The following is a 25,588-nucleotide window of genomic DNA, read 5'->3' on the forward strand; positions in this document are numbered from 1 at the left end:
GTCAGTTTTTGTTCTACTTGTGTACGTGTTAGAATCAAGCAAGCAAAATTAATTACTAATCTCATGATCTACTACAAACAAATTGATATATAGCTCTGATTATTTAGGCACAAGATAGACATTATTTAACATATATATATATATATTGTATATACGCTTAGTCAATTAGAAATTAACACTAAGCAATAATGGTTAATTATTAAAACAGTACTCAAATATCAACAAGATCCATCTAATTTATAAACATATACATACATATATATGTCCTTGTAGGTAGCCAGAGGGGAGTTTCTGGGTCCGTTCATCGGTTTGCCTTGTGAAAACTCTAGGTACGTAATTGGTCTTTCTCTAGTCTTCCCCTTTCCACGGGGTAGAATTTTGGAGAAAGTTGAATATTTGACCGTACGTGTCATGAGCACTATATATCAATATTTATTCCACTCTTTAAAAATGACTTTTGAATATGTATTAGACTCTACAAGTCATGATGGGGGTAGTTTTTTGGGAAGAAAGGAGAAGGAAAGTTGAACATGCGTGTTGAATATGTGACCATGCCTAATTTATTATTTATTCCAATGAAAGGTACCGCAAGGAATTAATTGCCAAGAAACTCATCGTCTTTGTTTGATTTATCCATTCTCCAAGAAACTCATCAGTAGTAATCCGTCATAGATAAACAATAACTTCTCTTATGGCCTTTCAAGGTCGTGCATCTTCCTCTTCCTTTTTCCCGTTTATTCATTGGTGGAAATATGATGTATTCTTGAGTTTTAGAGGCGAAGATACTCGTCAAGGTTTCACAGCCCATCTTCATGAAGCTCTGGACCGAAAGAAAATAAATACTTACATTGATGACAAGCTTCCAAGAGGGGATGAAATCTCACCAGAACTTGTCAAAGCTATTGAAAGCTCAAGGATTTCAATTGTCGTGCTCTCAAAAAACTATGCATCATCCACATGGTGCTTGAATGAGTTGATAAAGATCCTTGAGTGTAAAAACACAAAGCAGCAAAAAATTCTACCAGTGTTTTACGATGTAAATCCAACAGAGGTACGACAACATAGAGAGAGTTTTGGAAAAGCATTGGTTAAACTTAAGAAAAGGCTCAAGGATGAGACGAAGGTGCAAAGGTGGAAAGCAGCCCTTACAGAATTGGCCAGTTTGTCTGGATTCACTTTAGGAAATAGGTATTTTACTTCTACTCGCTCTTATGCCTTCATTTAAAAAAGAAAAATCTGATCATAATACATCTTTATGATACTTGGGTATGCCTGTATGTATGTAGGAACTCATTAATTCAGAAGCTCCATACTTCTTAACAAGGAAAACCAAATTCGAGAATGGAACCAAAAAAGTTAATGAATTAATTAATAGATCGTTGACATATGTTAACTCAATTTCTTTTGTTTCTTTGTTGTGAAAACTCAAGAGGCTTTGCTTTTTTTATTTTTTATTTTTGCATTGATAGGAATGAACCAGAAGTTATTCAAGAGATTGTTCGAGAGGTTTCAAGATTAGTAAAGCGTAAATATTTAAATGACATTGCCAAGCATCCAGTCGGAATGGAATCTAGAGTAAAAGACGTCCATAATAAGCTTCAAAGTGTGGGAGTGAATGAGACACGCATGCTAGGAATCTATGGAATTGGAGGAGTTGGTAAGACAAATTTGGCTAAAGAAATCTACAACTCATTTATTGACCAATTTGAAGATTGTTGCTTTCTTGCAAACGTGAGAGAAAATTCAAAGCATGACTATGGTTTAATTCAATTGCAACAGACACTTCTTTGCTAGATCCTAGGAGACTCAAGTTTGAATGTTGCAAATATTGATGAGGGAATTGGTCTCATAAAAGAGATGCTTTGGGCTAAAAGGGTTCTTTTAGTTCTTGATGATTTGGATAAGTCGGTCAAAGTTGAAACCTTACTTGGAGGATGTGATTGGTTTGGTTTAGGAAGCATAATCATTATAACGACAAGAGATGAACATTTATTAACTAATTATAATGTTCAGTTACGATATAAGGTGAAGGAATTAGATCAAGATGAAGCTCTTCGGCTATTTTGTTGGAATGCCTTCAAAAATGAAAAGCCTAACCATGATTTTGTAGAACTCACAAAAGATGTACTGCATTATGCTGGGGGCCTTCCGTTGGCATTAACAGTGTTAGGCTCGGATCTATATGGTAGAGATATTCATTATTGGAGAAGTGCTTTAAAAAAGTACAAAACAATTCCTCATAATGATATTCATGAAAAGCTTAGAATAAGTTATGATGGCTTGGAAGAAAGCCAGAAGAGTATTTTCCTGGACATTGCATGTTTCTTTATAGGAGAGGAAGAAGGATATGTTACTAAAGTACTTGATGGTTGTGGTTTCTTTCCCAACTGTGATATCAAAGTACTGATGGATAAGTCTCTCATAACCATTGAGCATGGCAAATTAATCATGCAGGACTTACTCAAAGATATGGGTAGAGAAATTGTTCGTCGAGAATCACCTAATGAACCTAAGAAACGCAGTAGACTATGGTTTCATGAAGATGTTCGTCGTGTATTAGAAGAAACTAAGGTACGTAAGAGTTGCATAAAAAAAAAACATATATAAAAACACATTTCATCTTTTGATTGTAAAATTGGATTGAGAATACATATATGTGAACCCATTTATTTCTATAACTTCATCTACCACGTATTTATCTCATAATAGTTATTTTGTTTATGAGTAGAATGCCTTAAACGAGGAGAAACAAAGAAAAATCTTTTGGTTACAACGAGACAATTTCTTTTTTAACTGTATATCCTTTTTTTTTCTTACATTAAAAGATTAATTAATTGATAGGTAAATGTGAAAGCAAACATGGACATTTTGTGTTTGATCACTAAGTTTGGGACATTCTAAAAATAAAAATCAAACATTAAGATTTTTGTTTAAAAAAAGGAAAATACATGAACAATGTATATAAACAAAATTATGATTCTAGCAAGTGCGTGGTAAAATATGAAGAATTTGATGCTCTGATTTTGTTGGCACAATTTATGCATTGTCTTACTAGGGAACAAACAAGATCCAAGGAATATTGATAGAATTGCCAGAACAAGACTCGATAGATTTGATTCCTGGAGCTTTCACGGAGATGAAAAGTCTAAGGATATTTATAAATCGTAATGCACGTTTTCCAAGAGGGCCTAATTATCTCTCAAACGAGTTAAGAGTACTTGATTGTCGTGGCTATCCAAATCATTCTTTCCCACAAAACTTTAATGGAAAGAAACTCGTCATTTTAAGAATGGATGAAAGCTTGATCAAAGAATTGGGAGATGGATTGAAGGTACATTCGTTTTTTTTCTTTTATATGCTGTAAACTTTCTACAAGCTAACATATTTTTCCTTGTTTTGTTTTATTTTTTACAGAATTTCCGAAATTTGAAAACTATGAAATTCTCTAAATGTGAATTCATAACAAAGATTCCTGATGTCTCGGGACTCCAGACTTTAGAGAGATTGGAAATTAAGTATTGCAATAACTTAGTTGAGTTACATAAATCTATTGGCTTCCTTGATAAACTCGTCGAATTGGAAATTGAAAATTGCGAGAGCCTTACTAGTTTTCCAAGATTCCTCAAGCTGAGATCTCTAAAAGAGCTTATTCTTCGTTATTGCAAAAGGCTGCAAAAGTTTCCTGAAATTGAGAGTGAAATGAAATGTTTAACATGGGTTCAACTAGAACACATGACTGCTATCAAAGAATTGCCTTCATCTATTTGGGATCTCACTGGACTAAGACAATTAAAAATAAGCAAATGCTACGAATTAAGGCATCTCCCTATTGGGAGCCAAATTCTAACTGCAGCCTGTTATTCCGCATTGGGATATTTAGATATATCGGGAAGCAATGTCATTATCCTTCCTGAGTGGATCAGAGGATTTGTTCAATTATCGGTACTTGGGTTGCATAATTGTGTGCAGCTCAAAGAAATCTTAGAACTTCCTCCAAATATAGAAGAGGTAGGCGCTAGTGGATGCATCTCATTGGAGAGTTTTGTTGAAGTATCAAATAAGTTTGAATTCAATACAAGCAGCTGTCGTAAGCTACGTTCGCTTGACTTGAATGGATGCCATAAAATGGTTGTAAATCCTCTAAGGTTTGAGGTATCTCTCTCTCTCTCTCTCTCTCTCTCTCTCTCTCTCTCTCTCTCTCATTCTCATGTTTATCTTTGTCTACTAATAATTATGATGCATGCTTGTTCGACAGGAAAATGTAGAGGACCAGGAAGAATGTCGACTTATATTTCCGGGAAATAAGATTCCAGATTGGGACTACCATTACAAGCTGGAGATTCCAAATAATTATGTATGTGATTGGGTAAATGTTGATTTGCTGTTTTCGGATGAGATTAAAGGAATCATTGCATGTACTGTTGTTCAGTCCGATCCCTCCCAAAGGTCGTCCCGCATTGATATGCGTTGCGATGTCTACTATAATGGTGTATTTCAGTATTCCACGTTTGGAAAATGTATTGATCTAATTGGTGGCTCAGATATTGTAGTCTTGCATTACCACAAACTAGATGGAGAGCATTTCAAACCAGTGGAGGGAATTCTACAACTTGAGTGTTATAGCTCCAGCGGTAGAGACCTAATTAGAAGTATAGGAATCCGTGTGGTATGCAAGCAGAAGGAGATCAATACATTGCAAGTTGCAAGTTCAAATCCCGGTCTTAACGTCCAGCATTGTATGAGGCCGCGTGATAATGACGACGATGATTCAGAGAATGATAAGCACGATGAGAATATTCCAAATGAAGATTTGGAACTTGGGGTCCATTTGGTAGAGAAGCATGAAGAGAAGGCCGCAAGAGATCGTGAAGATGTTGGTGCTCATGATTTTGATGCATCCAGTGAAGAAATTGAAGGTTGGGTAGAAGTAATGGATGGTAAGAGGCGTCGTGATGAAGATGATTGTAACGGCCTGGAATTCAATTGGTATCCTCATCAAAAGAGGCAGTATTCTTCAACCATGGGTATCAGAATGACAAAATTAGAGAATGACGATGAGAATTCAAAGGAAGATTTGGATTTAGAGCTTAAACTTGGGTTGTAATTAAAGGTACAATCTTCAATTTTGTTTATTAAAATAATTTTCTTTTATTAAAAAATAATTTAAATAATAAATTTTATATAAAAATATAAGAAAAACTTCGGTTTCAGCTTTATTATTAATAAAAAAAAAAATCGTAACTTTTCTTATGTATATTGTGTCAGCCTCCCTGTCCTTATAATTCAGGCTTTATGCCTCCTTTTGTGCCTCTTTTATTTGTATTTTTTATTTAGATTTTCACTTGATTTATGCATTTGAAAAAATTTGTGTAATATAATAATTCATATTATTTTTATTTTTCCGTTTCATCAATCAATATTCAGATTATCAATATTTAATGACCGTTGATTCAAGTGATGTACAGTTAGTGTAAAATCAATCGTGGATCAAAGGTTGGTGGCGACTGGCGTGCGCCAAGATTTGTTTTCTACACCGAACCTTAAAAACCGCAGCTATATATTGCAGAGCATTCAGAAAAAAGAGAGAAGTAAATATAGACTTATCCATCTACTACTTTTTTACTATTTTTTTATTTTTTTATTTAATAATTAATAAAGTGACTATCAATAAAATTATATATCTTTAATTTTTTTTCAATGATTAAATATGTTAAAAAATACTTAAAAGAAAATAATTTTTTAGCAATCTTTATTTTTTTTAGTTTCTTTCTAGTTCTTTTTTTTTCTTCGTTTGCAGGTTTTCTCAAAGATGAGAAGTAGGTATATATTTGCTCTCTCTTTTCCGATTTCTTCGAATTCCCCTCTTTTTCTATTTTTTTTTTTTTTTTTTATCATTTGTAGATACACTGATCTCAATTTATGTGGATGTTGTTGTTTTTTTTTTTCTTTTTGGTGTATTGATTTGATGAACCCGATCTAGTATTGATTGGGATTTGATTGGCCTCTACGATCTGTCTTTTAATTAAATTTTTGAGGAGGACTTCGGTTAATATGCATATATTTTTGGGTAGTTTGTTCATAGAAATGGGTAAAGATCAGAAATTGATTTATTAAGTATGATGGTCTATGTCATGTATATTATATGAGGATCCTTCCCTTATATATGAGCTTGCATTTTGCGTGATTAGTGAGTGAAGGTGTTTCTTGTATCCAAAATTGAAAAAATTAATTATAAAATTTAAATTGAAATTCGTGTTTCCTTTTAGTTTTAGTGGAGATTTCCCCTTTTCCCCCCCATATGTCCTATTTTCCAATCCATATTTGAATTTTTGGTTCTTATATTTTAACATTTTTCTAGATTCAATTACAGGGTTTATACAAGTATAGGAGAATGTTAGAGCAGCTACTAATATTTACTCGTGGAGGATTAATCCTCTAGACATGTAAAGAGCTTGGAAATGCATGGATCACCAATTGACACCTTGATCTGGTCTTGTCTTTTGGAAGAGCGGTCTGGTTCAGCATCATACAACTATGATGGTGCTGTTCTGCTTACGCACTCAAATGGACCTTCCATAACGAGCTTGGCCTTGTATTTGTTGCTGTATATCAGCGGATCCTCCATATGTTGTATGTGAACGATCTGCTTGCGATGGTGAGGCGTGAGTTTTTGGAAATTTATGATCCGAAACGGACAGTCTATAGTGATTTTGATGAAACTTTTAGGCAATTGAAAAAAGAAGCTGAAGCTCGTGCTATCTGAAGATTTGAAGAGATAAAAGTAGGTGGTGGGCAAGCCTCTATAGTAAGATGCAAGGGCAGATACAAAATGCTAGATTTGAAGGAGTAATTAACAATTTCCTACATTGATGGGATATATTGCGTAATATTGCGAGGAAGTTGCCTTGCAAGGAACTTCACTCCTCATCTTCCTTCAACAAGCGTATGATCCATATCCTAATGCAACTGGGCAAGCAATAATTTCTTATGCAATTACTCATATCATGGTCAAGGGTAACACATATATATATATATATATATATATATATATCTATATATGTATATATGTACTTGTCTGCCAAATGCCTTGTAAATTTTATTTGAAAACAAGTTGGTTTATTGGCACATTAAGCATTATTACAGTAACTCTTTTACGTCTAAATTCCGATTACACTTTGTAACACAGATGAGTCGGAGAATTACTTATTGTCACTTAACATCATATTTCAACCATCCAGTCATAGACTACAAATTCTCAATTATACATAGATTTCATTGTTTTAAACTACCTACCTCAAAATAATTAAAATAAGATACCACTAAGCCTCAAAATAAACATCCACCTCTCATAATATCAAATCGACAGAGCAAAACAAAACTACTAAATAAACTCTCTGATAATCAAAGTACAATCTTTGTACTTAATTTGCTATGCTCACACAGTTTTACCCATACTTTGACTAAACATTAGAGCAATATTTCACAAACTATTCATATTTAAAGATCTTTTGTATAATATGACTAAACATCTTCATCTTATCATATCATTTCATATCGTATCATTTCATATCGTATCATGTTTAGCCCTCATGGTAGGGTTATGCTATCCCTGGTGGCCAAACCAGACAGTATCATATTGTGAAACTTTTCCTTATTTATTCTCAGAATTTCGAGTGTGCACATATGAAAGAACACACAGAAAAACTATTTTGTTTCTAAAGTGGGTGCACTCAGATCAAAGATGTTGATACTAACCATGTAACATATTAGAATCATCATATCACAACTAGAGTTAGAACATAATCAAAAAAGTCATGCTAAAATTTTTTTAGATGTATATCATATCAAGTAGATTGCTTAACAAATTACAATAAATTTATCTATTTCCCACAAGTCTTTTTTTTAAGACATAAGCTGCTGGTGAAAAATACTTACTTGATGTTACAAACACCGTCTGTGAAAAAAAAAAAAACTTTCGCCCTGAAATCACGTTCGGCGACCAAAACGTCCTCTGTAAAACTAACTTTTTGCGGCGATTTCGTGTTCCTGCAATTAAGTCTGCAGTTAAGAGTGAGCCAAATAATAGAGGTCGCGGTAATATTCTAACTTTTACGGCGAGTTATTGTCGCCGCAAATAAACCTCCCTACGACCCTTTGTTAGCGAGGATATACTAACTTTTTGTCGCCGCAAATAAATATTCAACCCTTATTTCGTCTCTCCCCCTCCCTCCCTCCCTCCCTCCAAGTGCTGTCAACGCCCCCTCCCCAAAATCGAAAACTCCCCCAACGCGCCCCTCCCAGCAAATCAGCGCCGTCGCCGACAGCCACTCTGGCCAAGACGAGCACGCCGTCGCTGGCCATCCACCCTCTCCTACCCCTCGGCTTCACCCTCACTTGTAGATCTCTCTTGGTAACTCCCTCTCCTCCTCCCGATTTCTCCCCCTTCCTCTCTTCTGGCCACCTCTCTCCACCACTTTGAAGTTGATGCACAACCTCAGACCTCCGCCACCACGTCTATCTCTTCCCTCCTCCCTTTCCCTTTCTTTCCCCGGAAACTGCCTCTCCTCCTCCCGATCTTTCCTCCAACAGAACGTGGGGCTTCCTTACGCTTGGAGGCAGCAGCGGTTATTTGTGGAGATAAGAGACTCACGATGTGGAGGGGATCTGGTTGTCTTAGGTAGTGTAATGTTTGAGGTGGGGTGGGGGCACAAACGCATGGTGGGGCTGGGTGTTTTCGGACGGAGTTGATAGTGGACAGTGATACTCCAAGAGGCACCCTGGGATCTGGCGGTACAGGGACGACGACGGATGTTGGCTGGCAGTTGTCTCCATGTATGTGCAACGTGCGTGTGTTCGTTATGTTCTCGATTTGCTGAAACAGGGCCTCAGTGATGGTGGTTTGCGGTGCAGGGTGGCAACGGTGTGGGTGGTTCTCAACCTGCCGTGGCTTGAGGGAAAGAACGCTTGTGGGAGAGAAAACCATGAAATTGAATAACTGAGTGGGTTTTCTATGGGTCTTGGCAGGGTTGTGGCGTGTTGCCGTGTTTGTTGCAGGGTGGTTGCTGGACGTGGAGACGTTCGTCCATGGGCTGGGGGTTGGTCGACCTGGGACATAGCCTTGGCGTGTAAACGTGGGATGCAATTGGCTTGGGCTGGGTGTTACACTTACACTCAATAAATATGAATATTGTGAACAATAGACGTCGTAGAATATATAATGAAAGGAAAGAATGAATTGGATCATTCAATCCGGTCATGAGACAACGTCCAAATAGGACCTGAGGCAACATACATATATACTTCAATCTCAGATGAGATGTTTGTGTTTTGGCACCGAGTTGCTTTTTTATTATGACATAACGGAAGCTAGGAAAAAAAAAAAAAAAAAACAAAGGCATAGCTGTGTCTTCTAGAGATCTGCAACTTGTAAAGAATAATATTACATATAGTCGTAAAATGTATAAATATCGTACAATTACTTTAAAAAAGAGTGAAATTTATTATTAAAAAATTAATTTCTTTTTATATAAATTTTATATTTATTTATTTTTTTTAAAGCGACTATATAATATTTATATATTCACAATTATAAATATTATTTCTCTTATAAAAGGCAATACACTTTTATTATAATAATCACGAGATATTATTATACTTGATTAATTTGGGTTTGGCCATTCTTCGGATTGGGCAGAATATTTGCAGATGAAGGAAATAGTTTTTTAAGTAGTGAATTCGTTTGAGTTCAACAAGCTTTCTAATCGTGCATATAGTTATTGTGAGGTCGGGTTCGCTTTCTAAAGAATTAATAACTTTTATTTCTTTCCCTTTTGCTGCAATACCCAAATAATAATAATAATAATAATTTCGTTAAAAATAATTCTATTTAAAAATTTTAATATTACACAACATTTATGTGACATAATTTAAATCAAAAGATTCATTTTTAAAATAATTCTACTTTTTTTATTCGGGAGGTCGAACTCAAAACCTCCGTTAACTCTATTTGATTTAATGGTCTCCTGTCTAAAACAACTTAGTTTGGATATTGAGATATTCTCAGAATACCTCACTACTATTTATTATTTTATTATTATTATTTACTTATTTTTTATTACTATTCACTACTATTCAATATTCTATAATTATATTTTTATTACTATTTACTGAATACCTGATCTTCAAAATCCTATCTCACTTTCATCACACAATATAAAATGATCCAAGAAAAGAATTTAAATTTTATTTAATGAAAAATATTCCTAAAATGTCAAAAAAAGAAAGAGAAAAGATCTCAACTCTTAAAGCATCCTAATTAACATATTATTTCCATTTAAAATTATATTTACTCCCTATAAAAAAATTATATTTATTCAAAACAAAAATTAACTCCGGACATGATAGGAATAATTCTTGTAGCAAGATTAATGCATGGTTGCTATTTAATTTTGTGGAAATGATTGGTGGCATGGTTTGATTGGAGCGTGAACACTAAGCTAATTAGAACGAATTAAGTATATATCCTCGAGTAAATACCTGCCTAATTATAACACTAGAGGGCATATTTTTCCACAAGACTCGCAGCTTATTTTCCACAAGACAATCATTAAACGCGTATGCATGCTTTTCCTGAAGCCGCGTATGCTTTTCCTAACAAAAGAAAGATGCCAAGAAACCTTTCGCGTGTTATTTAATTTTCTGCTTATAACAAACGCGTATCCTTTTTCATGTGTTAAATGATGCAACGCGGCTTCTAACCCAATTTAAGCAGAGTTGTTTTGCAGGTTTAGTAATCAGTCATAGATAAACAGTGACTTCTCTGATGGCCGTCCAAGGTGCTTCTTCTTCTTCCATTTCTTCCTCTACTCGTTGGTGGACTTATGATGTATTCTTGAGTTTTAGGGGAGAAGATACTCGTCAAAATTTCACTGCCCATCTCCATCAAGCTTTGGATCAAAAGAAAATATACACATACATAGATTACAAGCTTCCAAGAGGTGAGAAAATCTCAGAAGAACTTCTTAAAGCTATCGAAAGCTCAAGGATCTCAATTGTCGTCCTCTCAAAAAACTATGCGTCATCCACATGGTGTTTGGATGAGTTGATGAAGATCCAAGAGTGTAAAAAAACAAAGCAACAAAAGGTTTTACCAGTATTTTACGATGTAGATCCAACAGAAGTACGACATCAGAGAGAGGTGTTTGGAAAAGCATTAGATAATCTTAAAGAAAGGTACAAGGATGAGTTGAAGGTGGAGAGATGGAAAGCAGCCCTAACAGAAGTGGCCAGTTTGTCTGGATTCACTTTAGGAGATAGCTATACTGCTTCTACTCACTAGTATGCCTTCATTTAAAAACAAAAATGTGATTATAAGACATCTTTTATAATACAAGTATACGTATGTGTGTATATCAAATTTACGAACTCATCATTAAATCAAAAGCCTCCCTGCTTCTTAAAGAGGCAAACCGAATTCAAGAATGGAAGCAAAAAAGTTCATTAAATAGATCATCATTGTCATTTGCTTCCGGATAAAAAGCTACGTACTAGTTTTTCTTTTTATTTTTTATTGTAAGAATTCTACCTTACTATTCTTTTATTTTTTATTTTTTGCATTGCTAGGATTGAACCAGAATTGATTGAAGAAATTGTTCGAGAGGTTTCTAAAGTAGTAAAGCCTAAATATTTAAATGACGTTGCCAAGCATCCAGTCGGAATGGAGTCTAGAGTACATGACGTCCATGATATACTTCTACGTGTGGGAGTGAATGATATACGCATACTAGGGATCTATGGCATTGGTGGAGTTGGTAAGACAAATTTGGCTAAAGAAATCTACAACTCCTTTACCGACCAATTTGAATGTTGTTGCTTTCTTGCAAACGTCAGAGAAACTTCACAGCGTGAGCATGGTTTAATTCAATTGCAAGAGACACTTCTTTGCGAGATCCTCGGTGACTGGAGTTTGAAGGTTAGAAATGAAGATGAAGGAATGGGTCTCATAAAAAAAATGCTTTGGAGTAAAAGGGTTCTTTTAGTTCTTGATGATTTGGATCAGTCGGTCAAAGTGAAAACCATACTTGGAGGATGTGATTGGTTTGGTTTAGGAAGTATAATCATTATAACAACTAGAGATGAACATTTATTAACTAGTAATAATGTTCATTTACGATATAAGGTGAAGGAATTGGATCATGATGAAGCTCTTCAACTTTTTTGTTGGAATGCCTTCAAAAATGAAAATCCTAACCATGATTTTGTCGAAATCACAGAAAATGTACTGCATTACGTTGGGGGCCTTCCGTTGGCTTTAATGGTGGTAGGCTCGGATCTATTTGGTAGGGACATTCATTATTGGAGAAGTGCTTTAGAAAAGTACAAAAAAATTCCTCCCAGAGATATTCTTGAAACGCTTAGAATAAGTTATGATGGCTTGGATGAAAGTGAGAAGTGTATTTTCCTGGACATTGCATGTTTCTTTGCGGGAGAGGAAGAAGAATATGTTACGAAAATACTTGATGCTTGTGGTTTCTTTCCTAAGTGTGGTATCAAAGTACTAGTGGATAAGTCACTCCTAACAATTGAGTGTGGCAAATTAATCATGCATGACCTACTCAAAGATATGGGTAGAGAAATTGTTCGTCAAGAATCACCTGCAGAACCCGAGAAACGTAGTAGGTTGTGGTTTCATGAAGACGTTCGTCATGTATTTGAAGAAACTAAGGTAAGAGTTGCACAAAAAAACACATTTCATCTTTTGATTTAAAATCGGATTGAGAGTACATATACGTGCACCCATTTATCTGTATGAGTACATCTAGCACGTATTAATCTCATAATAGGTAATTTGTTTATGAGAAGAATGCCTTAAATAAGGAGAAATTAAAAAAAAAAAAAAACTTTTGGTTACATTTAGACAATTTCTTTTTTAGTATCCTGCTTTCTTCTTATATCAAAAGATAAAATTAATAGGTAAATGTGAAAGCAAACATGAACATTTTTTGTTTGATCACTTAGCTTGGGACATTCTAAAAATAAATATCAAACATTAAGTTTAAAAAAAACAAGAAAAAGAAAGTACATGCACAATGCATATAAACAAAATTATGATTCTACCAAGGTGGAAAATATGAAGAATTTTATGCTTTGATTTTGTTTGCTTTGTCTTGCTAGGGAACAAACATGATTCAAGGCATATTGATAGAGTTTCCAAAACAAGACTTGATAGATTTGAATCCTGAGACTTTCTCGGCGATGAGAAGGCTCAGGATATTTATAAATCGTAATGCACGCTTCTCAAGAGAACCTACTTATCTCTCAAATGAGTTAAGAGTACTTGATTGGCACAGCTATCCTAGTGATTCTTTCCCACAAAACTTTCATGGAAGGAAACTCCTCGTTTTAAAAATGGATGATTGCTTCATCAAAGAATTGGGAGAAGGATTAAAGGTACCGTTATTTCTTTCTTTAAAATATATATATATATATATATATATATATATATATATACTGGAAATTTTCTACAGCTAACATATTTTCCCTTGTTTTGTTTTCTTTTTTACAGAATTTCCAGAAGTTGACTACTGTAAAATTCTCTAAATGTAAATTCCTAACAAAGATTCCTGATGTGTCGGGGCTCCAGACTTTAAATAGATTGGACATTGAGGATTGCAATAACTTAGTTGAGGTACATCAATCTATTGGCTTCCTTGATAAACTCGTCAAATTGTCAATTGTATATTGTCAGAGCCTTACTAGTTTTCCAAGCTCCCTCAAGTTGAGATCTCTAGAAATGCTCATTCTTTCTTATTGCGAAAGGCTGCAGAAGTTTCCTGAAATTGACAGTGAAATGAAATGTTTAACATATGTTCAACTAGAACACTTGACTGCTATAAATGAATTGCCTTCATCTATTGGGAATCTTACTAGCCTCTTGGATTTACAAATAAGCGATTGCTACAGATTAAGGCATATCCCTAACAGCATTCATCAGTTGCAACATCTACGTTGTCTCATTCTCGAGCGTACGTCAGATGATCAAAGCCAATATCCCTTACCCTTCTCCACTGCAGAATTGTTCTCTTCAGATTTATCGGGAACTGCCTTCAATTCCACCTTGGAAGTTTTAGATTTATCGGGAAGCAATATTGTCGTTATCCCTCCTGAGTGGATCAGAGGATTTGTTCAATTACAGTTACTTGAGTTGTGTCATTGCGAGCAACTTCAAGAAATCTTAGAACTTCCTCCAAATATGACTACGGTAAACACTAGGGGTTGCATTTCATTGGAGAGTTTTCCTGAAGTATCAAATCAGTTTGAATTCAATACAAGCAGCCTTAAAGTACGTTCGATTAACTTGAGTGGATGCCATAATATGCTTGTAAATCCTCTACGGTTTGAGGTATGCTCTCTCTCTCTCTCTCTCTCTCTCTCTCTCTCTCTCATACTGTGTACTACCTTTGTCTACTAAAAATTATGATGTTAGCTCACTTGTTGAACAGGAATATGTAGAGGATCTGGAAGAAGATTGTGAACTTATATTTCCAGGAAATAAGATTCCAGATTTGGACTACCATTGCAAGCTGAAGAAGACTCGAAATAGTTATGTATGTGATGGGATAAATGTTGATTTGGTGTATTCGAATGAGATTAAAGGGTTCATTGCATGTGCTGTAGTTCTGTCTGATCCCTCCCAAAGGTCTCCCCGCAATAATATGCATATCGAGATCTACTATAATGGTGTTTATCAGTATACCAGTACGCGTACATCACCTATTGATCCAAGTAGCTCAGATCATGTATGGTTGTATTACCATAAACTAAAAGGAGAGCGTTTAAAATCAGTGGAGGGAATTCTGCAACTTAAGTTTGATAAGGACCAAGGTAGAGTCCTAATTAGAAGTTTTGGAATCCGGGTGCTACGCAAGCAGAAGGAGACCAATACATTGCAAGACGTTGCAAGTTGGAGTCCCTGTGTTAACGTCCAGCCCTCTTCAGAATCAATAATTTCTGATTTAGAGAATGGCAGCCACGATGAGAATCCAAATGATCAAGATTTGGAACGTCATGGGGTCCATTTGGTAGAGAAGGATGAAGGGAAGACGAGATCATGATACAGGTGTGCTCCACGAAGATGTTGGTGCCCATTTTGATGCAACCAGTGAAGAAAATGAAGGTTGGGTACATTTAATGGATGGTAAGAGACGTCATGATGAAGATGATTGCAACTTGGAATTCAATTGGTACCCTCAACAAAAGAGGCAGTATTCCTCAACCATGGGCATTCGAATGACAGAATTAGAGAATGACGATGAGAATTCAAAAGAAGATTTGAATTTAGAGCTTAAACTTGGGTTGTAATTAAAAGGTACAATCTTCAATAAATCTAAGAAAAACTTCGGTTTCAGCTTTATTATTCATTAAAAAATAAAAAAATAAAAAAAAATCCCAACTTTTCTTATGTATATTGTATCAGCCTCCCTTTCTTTCAAGCTCATGCGCGAGGGGGAAGCTACAAGCTGAAGATTTTCTAGAACTTGCCGTCTCTCCTTATAATTCAGGCTTTATGCCTCCTTTTGTGCCTAGCTCTTTTATTTTTATTTTTTATTTAGATTTTCACTTGTTTTATGCATTTGAAAAATTTTGTGTAATATAATAATTCATATTATTTTTATTTTGCTGTTTCATCAATCAATATTCAGATTATCACATTTCTTAACAATATTTAGTCATGACTGTTGATTCAAGTGATGTACAGTTAGTGTAAAATGAATCGTGGGGCTAGTAAAGGTTGGCGGCGACTAGCGTGCGCCAAGGTTGGGGCTATATATTGCGGAACATTCAGAAAAGGATAGGATAACTACAGAGTTACTAGCCTTCTATCACCTTTTTTTTGTTTTTTTTTTTTTATTATCAGTAAAATTATATATTTTTAAATATTTTTTTTAATGATTAAAAATGTTAAAAAAATAATTAAAATAACCAAATTTTCAAGTACATCAGAGTAATAAAGTGGTGGTAAGACGGTAATAACTTATCATTATTCTACATATATCTATTACTATTATATAAGTGGCTATGAAACGGTATGAAACGGAAATTCTTGTTTTCCGTTTACTTTCCGTCAAATCCCCGTTAAATTATTACCGCAGCTTTGGCCTTTCTCTAGAAACCAGACCCTATCTCTTGGTCCCAGATTTTATTTCCTGATCCTTACGGCTCAAAAGCTTAGTCCCAGATCTTTGTTTCTTTTCGTTTTAGATCTATTTTCTCTCTCAGCACCATCTTTCTCTTTCATTTCTGTGTATCCTCGCATGGTGCTGCCGGTGCTGGGGCTGAGCTTTTGAGCCGCAAGGACCAGGAAACCCACATGAGATGGTGCTCGTGCAATGGTGTCGTGCGTTGGTCCAATGGTGTGGTGCGAAGGTCTTGTGCCGTGCGATGGTGCGATTTGTGCCGTGTGCGGTGCGATGTCGTGCAAAGGTGTGTCTGTGCCGTGTGAAGGTGTGATTTGTGCCGTGAAGGTGTGAGGATGCCGTGCGTTCATGCTCGTGCGATGGGTGGTTGTTTTTGTCCGACGGGTACTTGTATGGCCTTTGTTCGTGCGATGGGTGGGCGAAGCCGGGGCTGGGTGAGAGGGACAGTGGAGGAGGCTATTTTCGAAGCCTAGGTGGAGGTTGCCGAAGCTCGCACGGAGGATGGGCGGCAGAAGAAGATTGGGCGACGGAGGAAGAGTTTCGCACAAAGGATGGGCGACCGAAGCTCGACGGTGCCATGTTAATCGCCACCGTCGATTTCCATCTTGGCTAACCCCATCACAGCCTAATTCGGACCGTTGTCGCATCGTCGTTCCTACTTCAATCAGCCCACACTTACGGTAATCTTTCCAGTCCCCTGCGATTGATTTCTTGTGGATGAGTGTTTTGATATGGGCATGCTTATGAAGAGAAAAATTCTGATGGGAAATGATTTCTCTATTTGTTGGAATTAAATTTTGCTTAAACTGTGTATGCACATTCATTGCCAGGGGAAAATGTTCTTAATTTTCTATTTAAGGATAATCGTCTATGAACTAATTGCTTGTCTGAGTGGCACCCAGTGTATAAGTTAGTTTATTGTTAGTGGGATTTTAAAATGAACATAAAAGAAACTTTTTTTGTCTATGCATATTCTACCCCAATTTCTTGGGTAGTGCATTCTACTCCACTGGATGTCCAATTTGAGCTCTTTAACTAGATGGCAAAGGCATCACATTTGATACCTTGGGTTTATTTGACGTCCGAATCTTTTTCTTTAGCTTTCTAATGTAAGTGTCATCTTTTGCTTCGATTCCTCTTTGGTATTTTCCCCCCAGTTCATGTTGCTTTTGTGTGAATAGTGATTTCCATTTTTAATGTTTTTCTGTATTCTTTTGCCATGTTAATATTTCCTTGTAGTTAATAACCTTTTTGGTAAATGTTTGTTCACCTGAAAATTTTATTGTTGAGGCAGATTTCAGATTTTGAGAGATATCATACCGCAGAATGATAAAAAATGAGACAAGGCTTCGTTCTTGTTAGAGGTATGCCTAATGACGATGTTCTTTTTTTATGATTTGGAAATTAGTTCTAATGACTCATAATTGACAATTTTTCATATTTATTTGCAGGTTATCGAGTACATTCAGTTTTTACAAGATAAATTAAATATGTAGGAAGGACAATATCATGGGTGGAGTCCAGAGCCAAAAAATTGATTCCATGGGTAAGATACTGATGGTAGACATCTGTTTCTCTATTTTTTTCACTTTAACCTGTTAATTGTTTTGGACTATTATTTGCTTTTGCATGGCATTCTTAGTTTGTCTTCAGTTTGGAGCTTTGTGTTTTTGGGCTCTATGAATATAGGTTAAATGGGTTGATCGTAGCAGCCTGTACAACATGGTTATGTATATCACATATATATTGAAGATTATGCTTGCTTGACCAGTGCCAAGCACATGTTTTCAACATGGTCCTTTGTTTGTAGAGTTTGCAACAGAAAATTAGGTAGTGTGCTCCTTTGGTACATGAAAATGACCAGAGAGGCCACTAGGCTGATGTTTTGTTTCACACTGGGCTATGTTTGAATAAGTAACTCGGAAAAGTTTGAAATTTAGCCTTTTCCTGCACCCAAGCATTTGGAGGGCAGATGGACCCTAACTCTAGACACAACCCTGCCATTGAAACATGCTGGTGTACCAAAGTCCATGTAAGGTAGGATTGTTTCTTGTGACTGGGAAATAAATGTTCAGGTTTGGTATATGTGACTTTCTGTTTTATGATGTGACAAAATTTGAACCAGAACCAAGACTTTAAAGTGTCATGCTAAATTCAAGTTGCAACATCAATTTTTCGCCAATGAGTGTATACTGTTCATTAATTAATTATATTATATTTTGTTATACGAGGAGTGTTAAGTCTGAATTTTATATGCTTGTGTTGTTTCTCTATATTGAAATCGTAAATTGCAAAGATGACAAGAATTATAAGAATTCTGCGCTTTGATTTACAGAGTCTGTTTAAAGGAAACTTGTTTTATGGAGTCTTGCATTTGATAAATGTGCTTTGTTTGTGTTGAAATCATACCGAGCTGTCGGTTTTCTTGGAAGATTTGAATTGTTTGTAAGTCACGGAAAAAGATAAATTCTTGGAGTGAAATATACGTAAGAAATGTTTGTATGTCACTGCAAATGCATGTTTCTCCTACCTTGAGCCAGTTGTTTCATTTTTTATCTTTGGTAAATTATATCATAGAGTGAGAGAGAGGAGATAGAGAGGGAGGAGACAGAGAAGATGAAAAGGCTATTATTTGTGAATAAAATTAAAAAAGTCAGGGGACTTTTAAGGATTTAATTAAAGAACGGAAGAAGATTGTTTGTGGCAACCATGAACATCTTCAAGAACAAAATCTCAACACAAGTTTTAACTATAAATCATGCTGCTCTAATTTTTTATGTTCTTTTCCTTTCTATTTTCTTAATTTTCTCTGTGGTGTTTGGTTCTAAGAAACTGAAATGTAATTGGGTTTTGTTCTTGAACACATTTGTAACTTAGTTTTCTTGTATTGAAAACCATGATTGATAGCGCAAATGTCATCATAGAATGGCTATTTGTTTTGACAGGTTGCTCAGGTTGTTGCCACCGAGAGGTATATGTATGTATACTTTTTCTTGCCATTGAGTGTTTTTCTTCCTGATATTGTATTATATACTGCATTTTTCATTACTTATATGTGTTTTTCTTTTCAGCACTCCTACTATTTTGAGACACCTGATGTTATTGACCTTCGAAAGTAGCAGAGAAAGGAACTTGAGAGGTGACCTACATTCTGTTGAAAGTTATGCGTATAGTGTTTTAGCATTGGCCAAGAAAGTGAAGGAGAGGTGAGGGCCTTGTAAAGATAGGGAGTGACTTATATTTTCACTTTGATCTTTTATATCTTTTCTTTTCCCCACTTCTCACATTATTGTGAGAATCATATTTTCTACGGCATAATTTTAATTCCATCTACTCTTTTCATGTTGAAACATATACTCTGAAAAATTTTTAACGGAATTATAATTTTTCGTAAACTTTTGTTAAATCCGTCTGGGCATCCAACCTCACTCGTCTCATTGGTTGCTGTAAAATAATATTTATGAGAAAGGAAAATAACGTTTCGAGCACCAACCGCCTCTTCGTACTAATCGCTCTCGCTTCGTCTTCCCCATGAGAGTTCCCTTTTGTCGCTTATATAACCGATGGCATGGGTAATGAGCTCTTCAGGGTTCGCAGGCCTTTTTGGTGGATAACCAGCTCAATATATATGCAGAGATTAATGGTAAGGAAGTTGGTGTGGTTCACAGACGATGGCATCTCTGGAAGAGAGTTTATGACCAGTAATCTAAACATGATGCTCATTCAACTGTTGTCAGGGATATGTGCTTGGGAACCCAAAGACAGATTCATTTATCGATTACAATTCAAGAATCCCATTTTCCCATAGGCTCACACTCATATCAGATGTACTCTATAAGGTATGCCATCTCCTCATCTTGTTGCATTTTTTCTCTCTTGCATTTCACCTCACATTACCATCTAAATCTTCTTTTAGTTATTTTTTATATCACACTGATTCGAATTAAAATGTTCTGTTCTTTAATTTTGTAGTCTGCCAAAGAAAGCTGCAATGGTGATTTTGTGAATGTAAATGATAACAACGTAACATGCCTGTCAGATATTCAAGTCATCATGAGGTCAGAGTCTCTACCAATGCCATCTCTTGATATGCTTAGATATGTACTCTTACCATTATTAAGTACTCTAAGCATCGAGGCCATTCTGAACCTTTTATGTTACAGTTGCTTCTTCAAATCAACACCATGCAAGTTTTGGAGCCCAATTGTCAAGTTGCATCTCCAAAATCAAGTAAAGATTACCTAAGCAGGAGATATATCGAGGAGAACCTTGACGAAAGTCTCCTTTCTACAACATCTCTTGCATATTGGTGCTGGGTAAACACCTCTCTCTCTCTCTCTCTCTCTCTCTCTCTCTCTCTGTGCTTATGTGTCCATGGTTCTCTTGTTATCTCACATTCAGCAGTATTAAAGCATGAGAATAGGAGAGCCTAAAAGGTGTTCTGTGAAATGCCTTAATGGGCGAAATATATTGAATAATATCAGTCTTTTCACTTGCAGCTTCCTTTTACATTTACATATATTTATACACAGAGCCATAACAAACTTTCCTTCTAGAATGGTGACATGTGTATGATGTAGTACATTTATGTTACAAGGGTATTCCATTAATCTGCTCTGATGCATTTGCTGAGTGCTCCTGAGGACTTTGCCGTGTGCCGTGTCCTTCATTGCAGAGTATTTGGTGCCCATTGTTTTGCTGAGTGCTTCTGATCCTTTTGTTGTTGGTTGTGTCCTTTATTGATGGGAAGATTCTCTTCTTCATTTGAGCTGGTATTTATGACAGTGGGTATTCTTTCCTTAGCATGTAGGTCCAATTTCAATAATAATAATAATAATAATAATAAAAGGGACCCAAGCCGAACAAAGGGCCATTAGGCCATAATATTCATACAAAAAAGTGATTACTAAGGGATGTGCTTCCTTTCAGGACTACAATTATGTGCTGTCTGCGGTATGGGCCAATAATAAGAGCGTGTGAGAAGCGTTGGAAGAGGTGCAATAGCAGCTTAGCTTACACAAAACTTTAACAAAGTGTGTTAAAAATAGTATTTTCGTGGGCTTTAGTTCCCACAGGTTAGTTTTTAAAATGAGCTGTGTTTTAAATCAGGTTGGTGAACTTTTTTAGTCAATTGGGTTTGAATTAACTGATTTATCACTAAAAGCCATATGGTTTGAATTAACTGGATTTGTTTTAATGGTTGCTTATTCGCTAAACTTGCATTAATTATGGACTGTTTTAATTTTATACTGTTGCACTTTCTACTTTATGAACAGTTTGTAATTACTTTGTATATTTATTTAATTACTTTATGGTTGGATGTTAAAATCTTGGTTATGCGTACTTATAGTGTGGTGGTAGTATTTATTGTGGCGGCAATGATGCTATTTTTATTTGTCTATGTTATTCTAATTAATCTTGACTTTAATTTTGAACGAATCTTTTTGTTTTCTAATATATTCAAATATGTAATTATTATACTTACCGACTTATTATTATCCAAAGATTTTTGCTAAAGTTTACTTTTTTTGTCTCTATGCATTAAATTATTCATTAATCAAGTGTGTTTTTAACAAATCATATTATTTTTGTAAAAAACCTGTTTAACCTAACTAGGCAAACGTGCTTTGCACGTGCTCCTGACCTAGTATATATATATGTGGCAATGTCGTAATTATCCTTCCCGAGTGGATCAGAGGATTTGTTCGATTATGGTTATTTAAGTTGTGTCATTGCGATCAACTTAGCAATTTAAGTTGAATTGAGTTGAGTTAAAAGTTGAATAAAATATTATTAGAATATATTTTTATAATATTATTTTTATTTTAGAATTTGAAAAAGTTGAATTGTTTATTTTATTTTATGTGAAAATTTAAGAAAATTGTAATAATTAGATAAAATGAGTTAAGAGAAATTATGAAAATAAACGATTCGGATAAATTTTAGAACTTGCTCCAAATATAAGAGAGGTAGACGTTAGTAGATGCAGTTCATTGGAGAGTTTTCCTTAAGTATCAAATAAGTTTGAATTCAATACAAACAGCTTTTGTGAGCTTATAAGTTGGATTAACTTGAATGGATGCCATAAAATGCTTGTAAATCCTCTGCGGTTTGAGGCATGCTCTCTCACTCTCTCTCTCATAGTACTGTGTATACTAAAAGTTATGATGCTAGCTAGCTTGTTGAATAGGAAATCTCATAGGAGTATGAAACTTGTAATCTTATTACTATTCATAAAATTTTCATTTTATCTCATTTTTTAAATATCTCTTAAAAATAGTTGGACACATCTTTGATATTGTTTGGTTACACATATGAGATGAGATGAGATGAGATGAAAGTTGAATAAAGTATTATTAAAATATAATTTTTGTTTTAGAATTTGAAAATATTGAATTGTTTATTGTATTTTATATAAGAGTTTAGACAAGTTATAATAATTAGATGAGATTAGATTAGATGAAATTGATTGTATAATCAAACGAGACATTAATATTTTAAATAATATCTCTTTGTAAAAAAAAAAAAAAAAAAAAAAAAAAAAAAAAAAAAAAAAAAAAAAGAGAAAACTTAATATTTACCTTATTACTTCAACAAAATGTGTAAAAAACATTGACAAATATCACATGTAGGTATCAGCGTCTATGACGTGGCACAAACCTCATGTGACAAAAAGTCGCCACTCTATCAAATAAAGATACCAACCCCGAGTTTAGAGGTAATATTTATACAAAAGGCCTCATCTTAATATATTTTATTTATTAAACAAATTTATTTTAATAGAAAATTAGATATTTAAAAAAAATAAGATAAATAATAAATTTTATATAAAAGTCTAAGAGAAACTTTGTTTTCATCTCTATTATTCATAACAAAATTGCTGACTTTTCTTATCTATATTGTGTAGCCTCCCTTTCCTTCAAGCTCATGCACTTTTTGGAGAAGCTAAAACGATTCTTTGGAATTTGCCATCTATTCAAGTGATGCATAGTTAGTGTAAAATCAATCATGGGGCTATCAAAGGTTGGCGGCCACCCGTGTGCGCCAAGTTTTGTTTTCAACCGTCAAAAGAAGTAAAGAAATAGTCTTGAAGTAGCAAATGCGGTGTAAGAGTATCATTATCCTTTCCTCATATATCCTATTTTCCAATCCATATATGAATTCCTGGTTCTTATATTTTAATGCTTTTCTAGATTCAATAAGAGGGTATATACGAGTATAAGAGATGTTAGAGCAGCTATATACTAATATTTAGTCATGGAGAATTAATCCTCTTGACATGTAAAGAGCTTGGAAATGCATGCATGCGCTCAAGGGATCGCCAATTGACACCAATTAATTTTCCAAGCACAAATGTGTATTGTTTTGTATTGACATAAAAGAGAGGTCATTTAGCCTGACTCTCTGGGAATGATGCATAGACCAAGAAAAGGAGGCACTTTCATGATATGCATCCTCGATCACAATCCCACCCATTAAATAAATTAAAAAATATTTATTATTATTTGTTTGAATTTTTTTACAGCCTTAAATGCTGATTAAAATATGTGACTTAGACAAAAACCTTGTTGTATTCTCTCCAAACAAAAACCGAAAAGAAAAAAAGCTCAAAACTTTCTCGCAGCGCTTACCCTTCGTCCCAAGAAACTATAATTTCGTCTGAAAAGGTTATTAGAAATGAAAACAATTTGTCTATAATTTGTCCCAAAAGGCCTGTCTCAAAAGGTTTCTTGGGAGTCCCAAAAATACTTTTAAAGACAAAATCGGGCGGAACCAGTCGAAAGCATTCAAATGAGTGTTTTTTTTATCGAAGCATTTTCATCCCAAAAATATGTTCGAATGGAACATTTTATGTTCGAATGAACTAGAATCTGCTCTAACACTTTGATTCGAAAGACCGAATTTATTTGATCATGTTTGAATTGACAGAGTGTTCGAACAGTTTATTTCTGTTCGAACATATATCTATGCTCGAACAAAATTAATCTGATCGAACAAGATTCATTTGCATTCGAATTGAAAATATTTGTTTGAATGGGTGGTTCAATGTTTGTGTTCGAATGGTGTATGGTACATTCGAATAATGACAAATGTGTTCGAACAAAATATTATTTGTTCGAATGTTAAGACATGCAGTCTGTTCAAATGAAAAATTTATATATTCGAACATAATTGATTGTTCTCAAGTCATTCAAATGGTTTTGGTTGCTAGTTCGAACGGAAGCTAAAATGCATTCGAAGGTTAAAAATTGCAATTTACCGTTCGAACTGGATATTTTACGTTCGAATGGTACTCATGGTACAGAACTCTTACTTCAAAATATGAAATTAATATTAAATATTGTAATTAAAACATCATATTTGTTCAAATGTTCAAGTCAGAATAAAAAATTAAAAGGCAAGTAAAGAAAATAAGTTCTAGGATTGTGGTGGCATAGAGTTTTGAGACATCATTAATTGCCCCTATTCGAACATTTTTTGGGATTGAATCTCCAGCTCCTTCTGCATGTTTTATTTTAATCTCGCCTCTAAATCCGCTGCCTAATCTAATTGAGTCTACAACTCTCTTTGTGTGGACCTTAAATGTTATATCTCGAGCATTGCTTGCTCTAATTCCCAAGAGTTGTTATTTGATCTGACTTGAGAAGATGATGATGATGTTGAGGAAGGCTTCACACAACGTCCTAAGCATCTCAAATATCTAGAACATGATCCAAGAATTTGAGAAAAAAATCCTAACATCGTTGACAGATGATTCATCAGATGGAGCCGCAACAGTTTCTTTAAGTGATACTATCTTGTCCTATAACAAAAAGATTAGAGATAATATAAACAACAAAAATACTATTAGACAATATAAATAAAAAACTTAAACTTACATAATTTGTTTCTGCTTCGGGACTGATCGAAACACCATCATGATTTGTATGTGATTTAGCATATAATTGGGTCAGATTAAGTCAGTAGGATTTTCTTGTTCGTGCAAAAGAAAAATCTATATTATAAATTCAATCAGAAATAGCTGTATGTTAATATTTAATAGGGACTAGTATAACATTACTAAATTTTAACTAGTCGATGAAAAGATTGAGAACTCGCATAATGGTGTATCGTTAAATTTGCTCTATTTGCTTTGTTCATAGTACTTCGCTGGTATAAAAAGGAAAAAAAAATATTATTTCTATACTTACTTAATGCATCTATCATATACGATAAATAAATATAAAAAAATTACCTAATATGCAGGATCTTCAAACGAATCACAAAACTTCTCCCATTCGTTTGGTGGCATTTATTGGAATGGATTTTGACGTGCTTTTGTTGCACTACTGAATTTCTGATAGTGTACATAACATCTACCTTTGTACCTCTGGAATGCTTTGGACATCAAC

The 25,588-nt window shown here is 34.7% G+C and overlaps 1 protein-coding gene and 1 pseudogene across 2 annotated transcripts; both read left to right on the forward strand.

Annotated features, from left to right (window-relative positions):
• The first annotated feature begins 658 nt into the window (after nt 1-658).
• On the forward strand, nt 659-6,802 carry LOC121244579 (annotated as a pseudogene).
• Nucleotides 6,803-10,807: 4,005 nt separating this feature from the next.
• Nucleotides 10,808-15,339, forward strand: LOC121244580 (disease resistance protein RUN1-like). 2 transcript variants are annotated; one of them, XM_041142712.1, is made up of 5 exons: nt 10,808-11,316; nt 11,623-12,724; nt 13,174-13,449; nt 13,565-14,401; nt 14,502-15,339. In XM_041142712.1, the coding sequence occupies exons 1-5, from the start codon at nt 10,823-10,825 to the stop codon at nt 15,111-15,113; spliced, it is 3,321 nt and encodes a 1,106-aa protein (XP_040998646.1). In that variant the 5' UTR covers nt 10,808-10,822; the 3' UTR covers nt 15,114-15,339. The 2 variants fall into 2 exon arrangements, with proteins under 2 accessions (XP_040998646.1, XP_040998645.1); XM_041142711.1 differs by having other exon boundaries at nt 10,808-11,313; nt 11,620-12,724.
• The last annotated feature ends 10,249 nt before the right edge of the window (nt 15,340-25,588 follow it).

The sequence above is a fragment of the Juglans microcarpa x Juglans regia genome, chromosome 8S (assembly GCF_004785595.1).
Source record: "Juglans microcarpa x Juglans regia isolate MS1-56 chromosome 8S, Jm3101_v1.0, whole genome shotgun sequence".
NCBI classification, from domain to species: domain Eukaryota; kingdom Viridiplantae; phylum Streptophyta; class Magnoliopsida; order Fagales; family Juglandaceae; genus Juglans; species Juglans microcarpa x Juglans regia.

Coding starts and splice junctions, on each gene's coding strand:
- LOC121244580 (XM_041142712.1), top strand. CDS start 10,823: ATGGCCGTCCAAGGTGCTTCTTCTTCTTCCATTTCTTCCTCTACTCGT. Junction 11,317..11,622: donor GGATTCACTTTAGGAGATAG/CTATACTGCTTC, acceptor TTGCATTGCTAG/GATTGAACCAGAATTGATTG. Junction 12,725..13,173: donor ATGTATTTGAAGAAACTAAG/GTAAGAGTTGCA, acceptor TTGTCTTGCTAG/GGAACAAACATGATTCAAGG.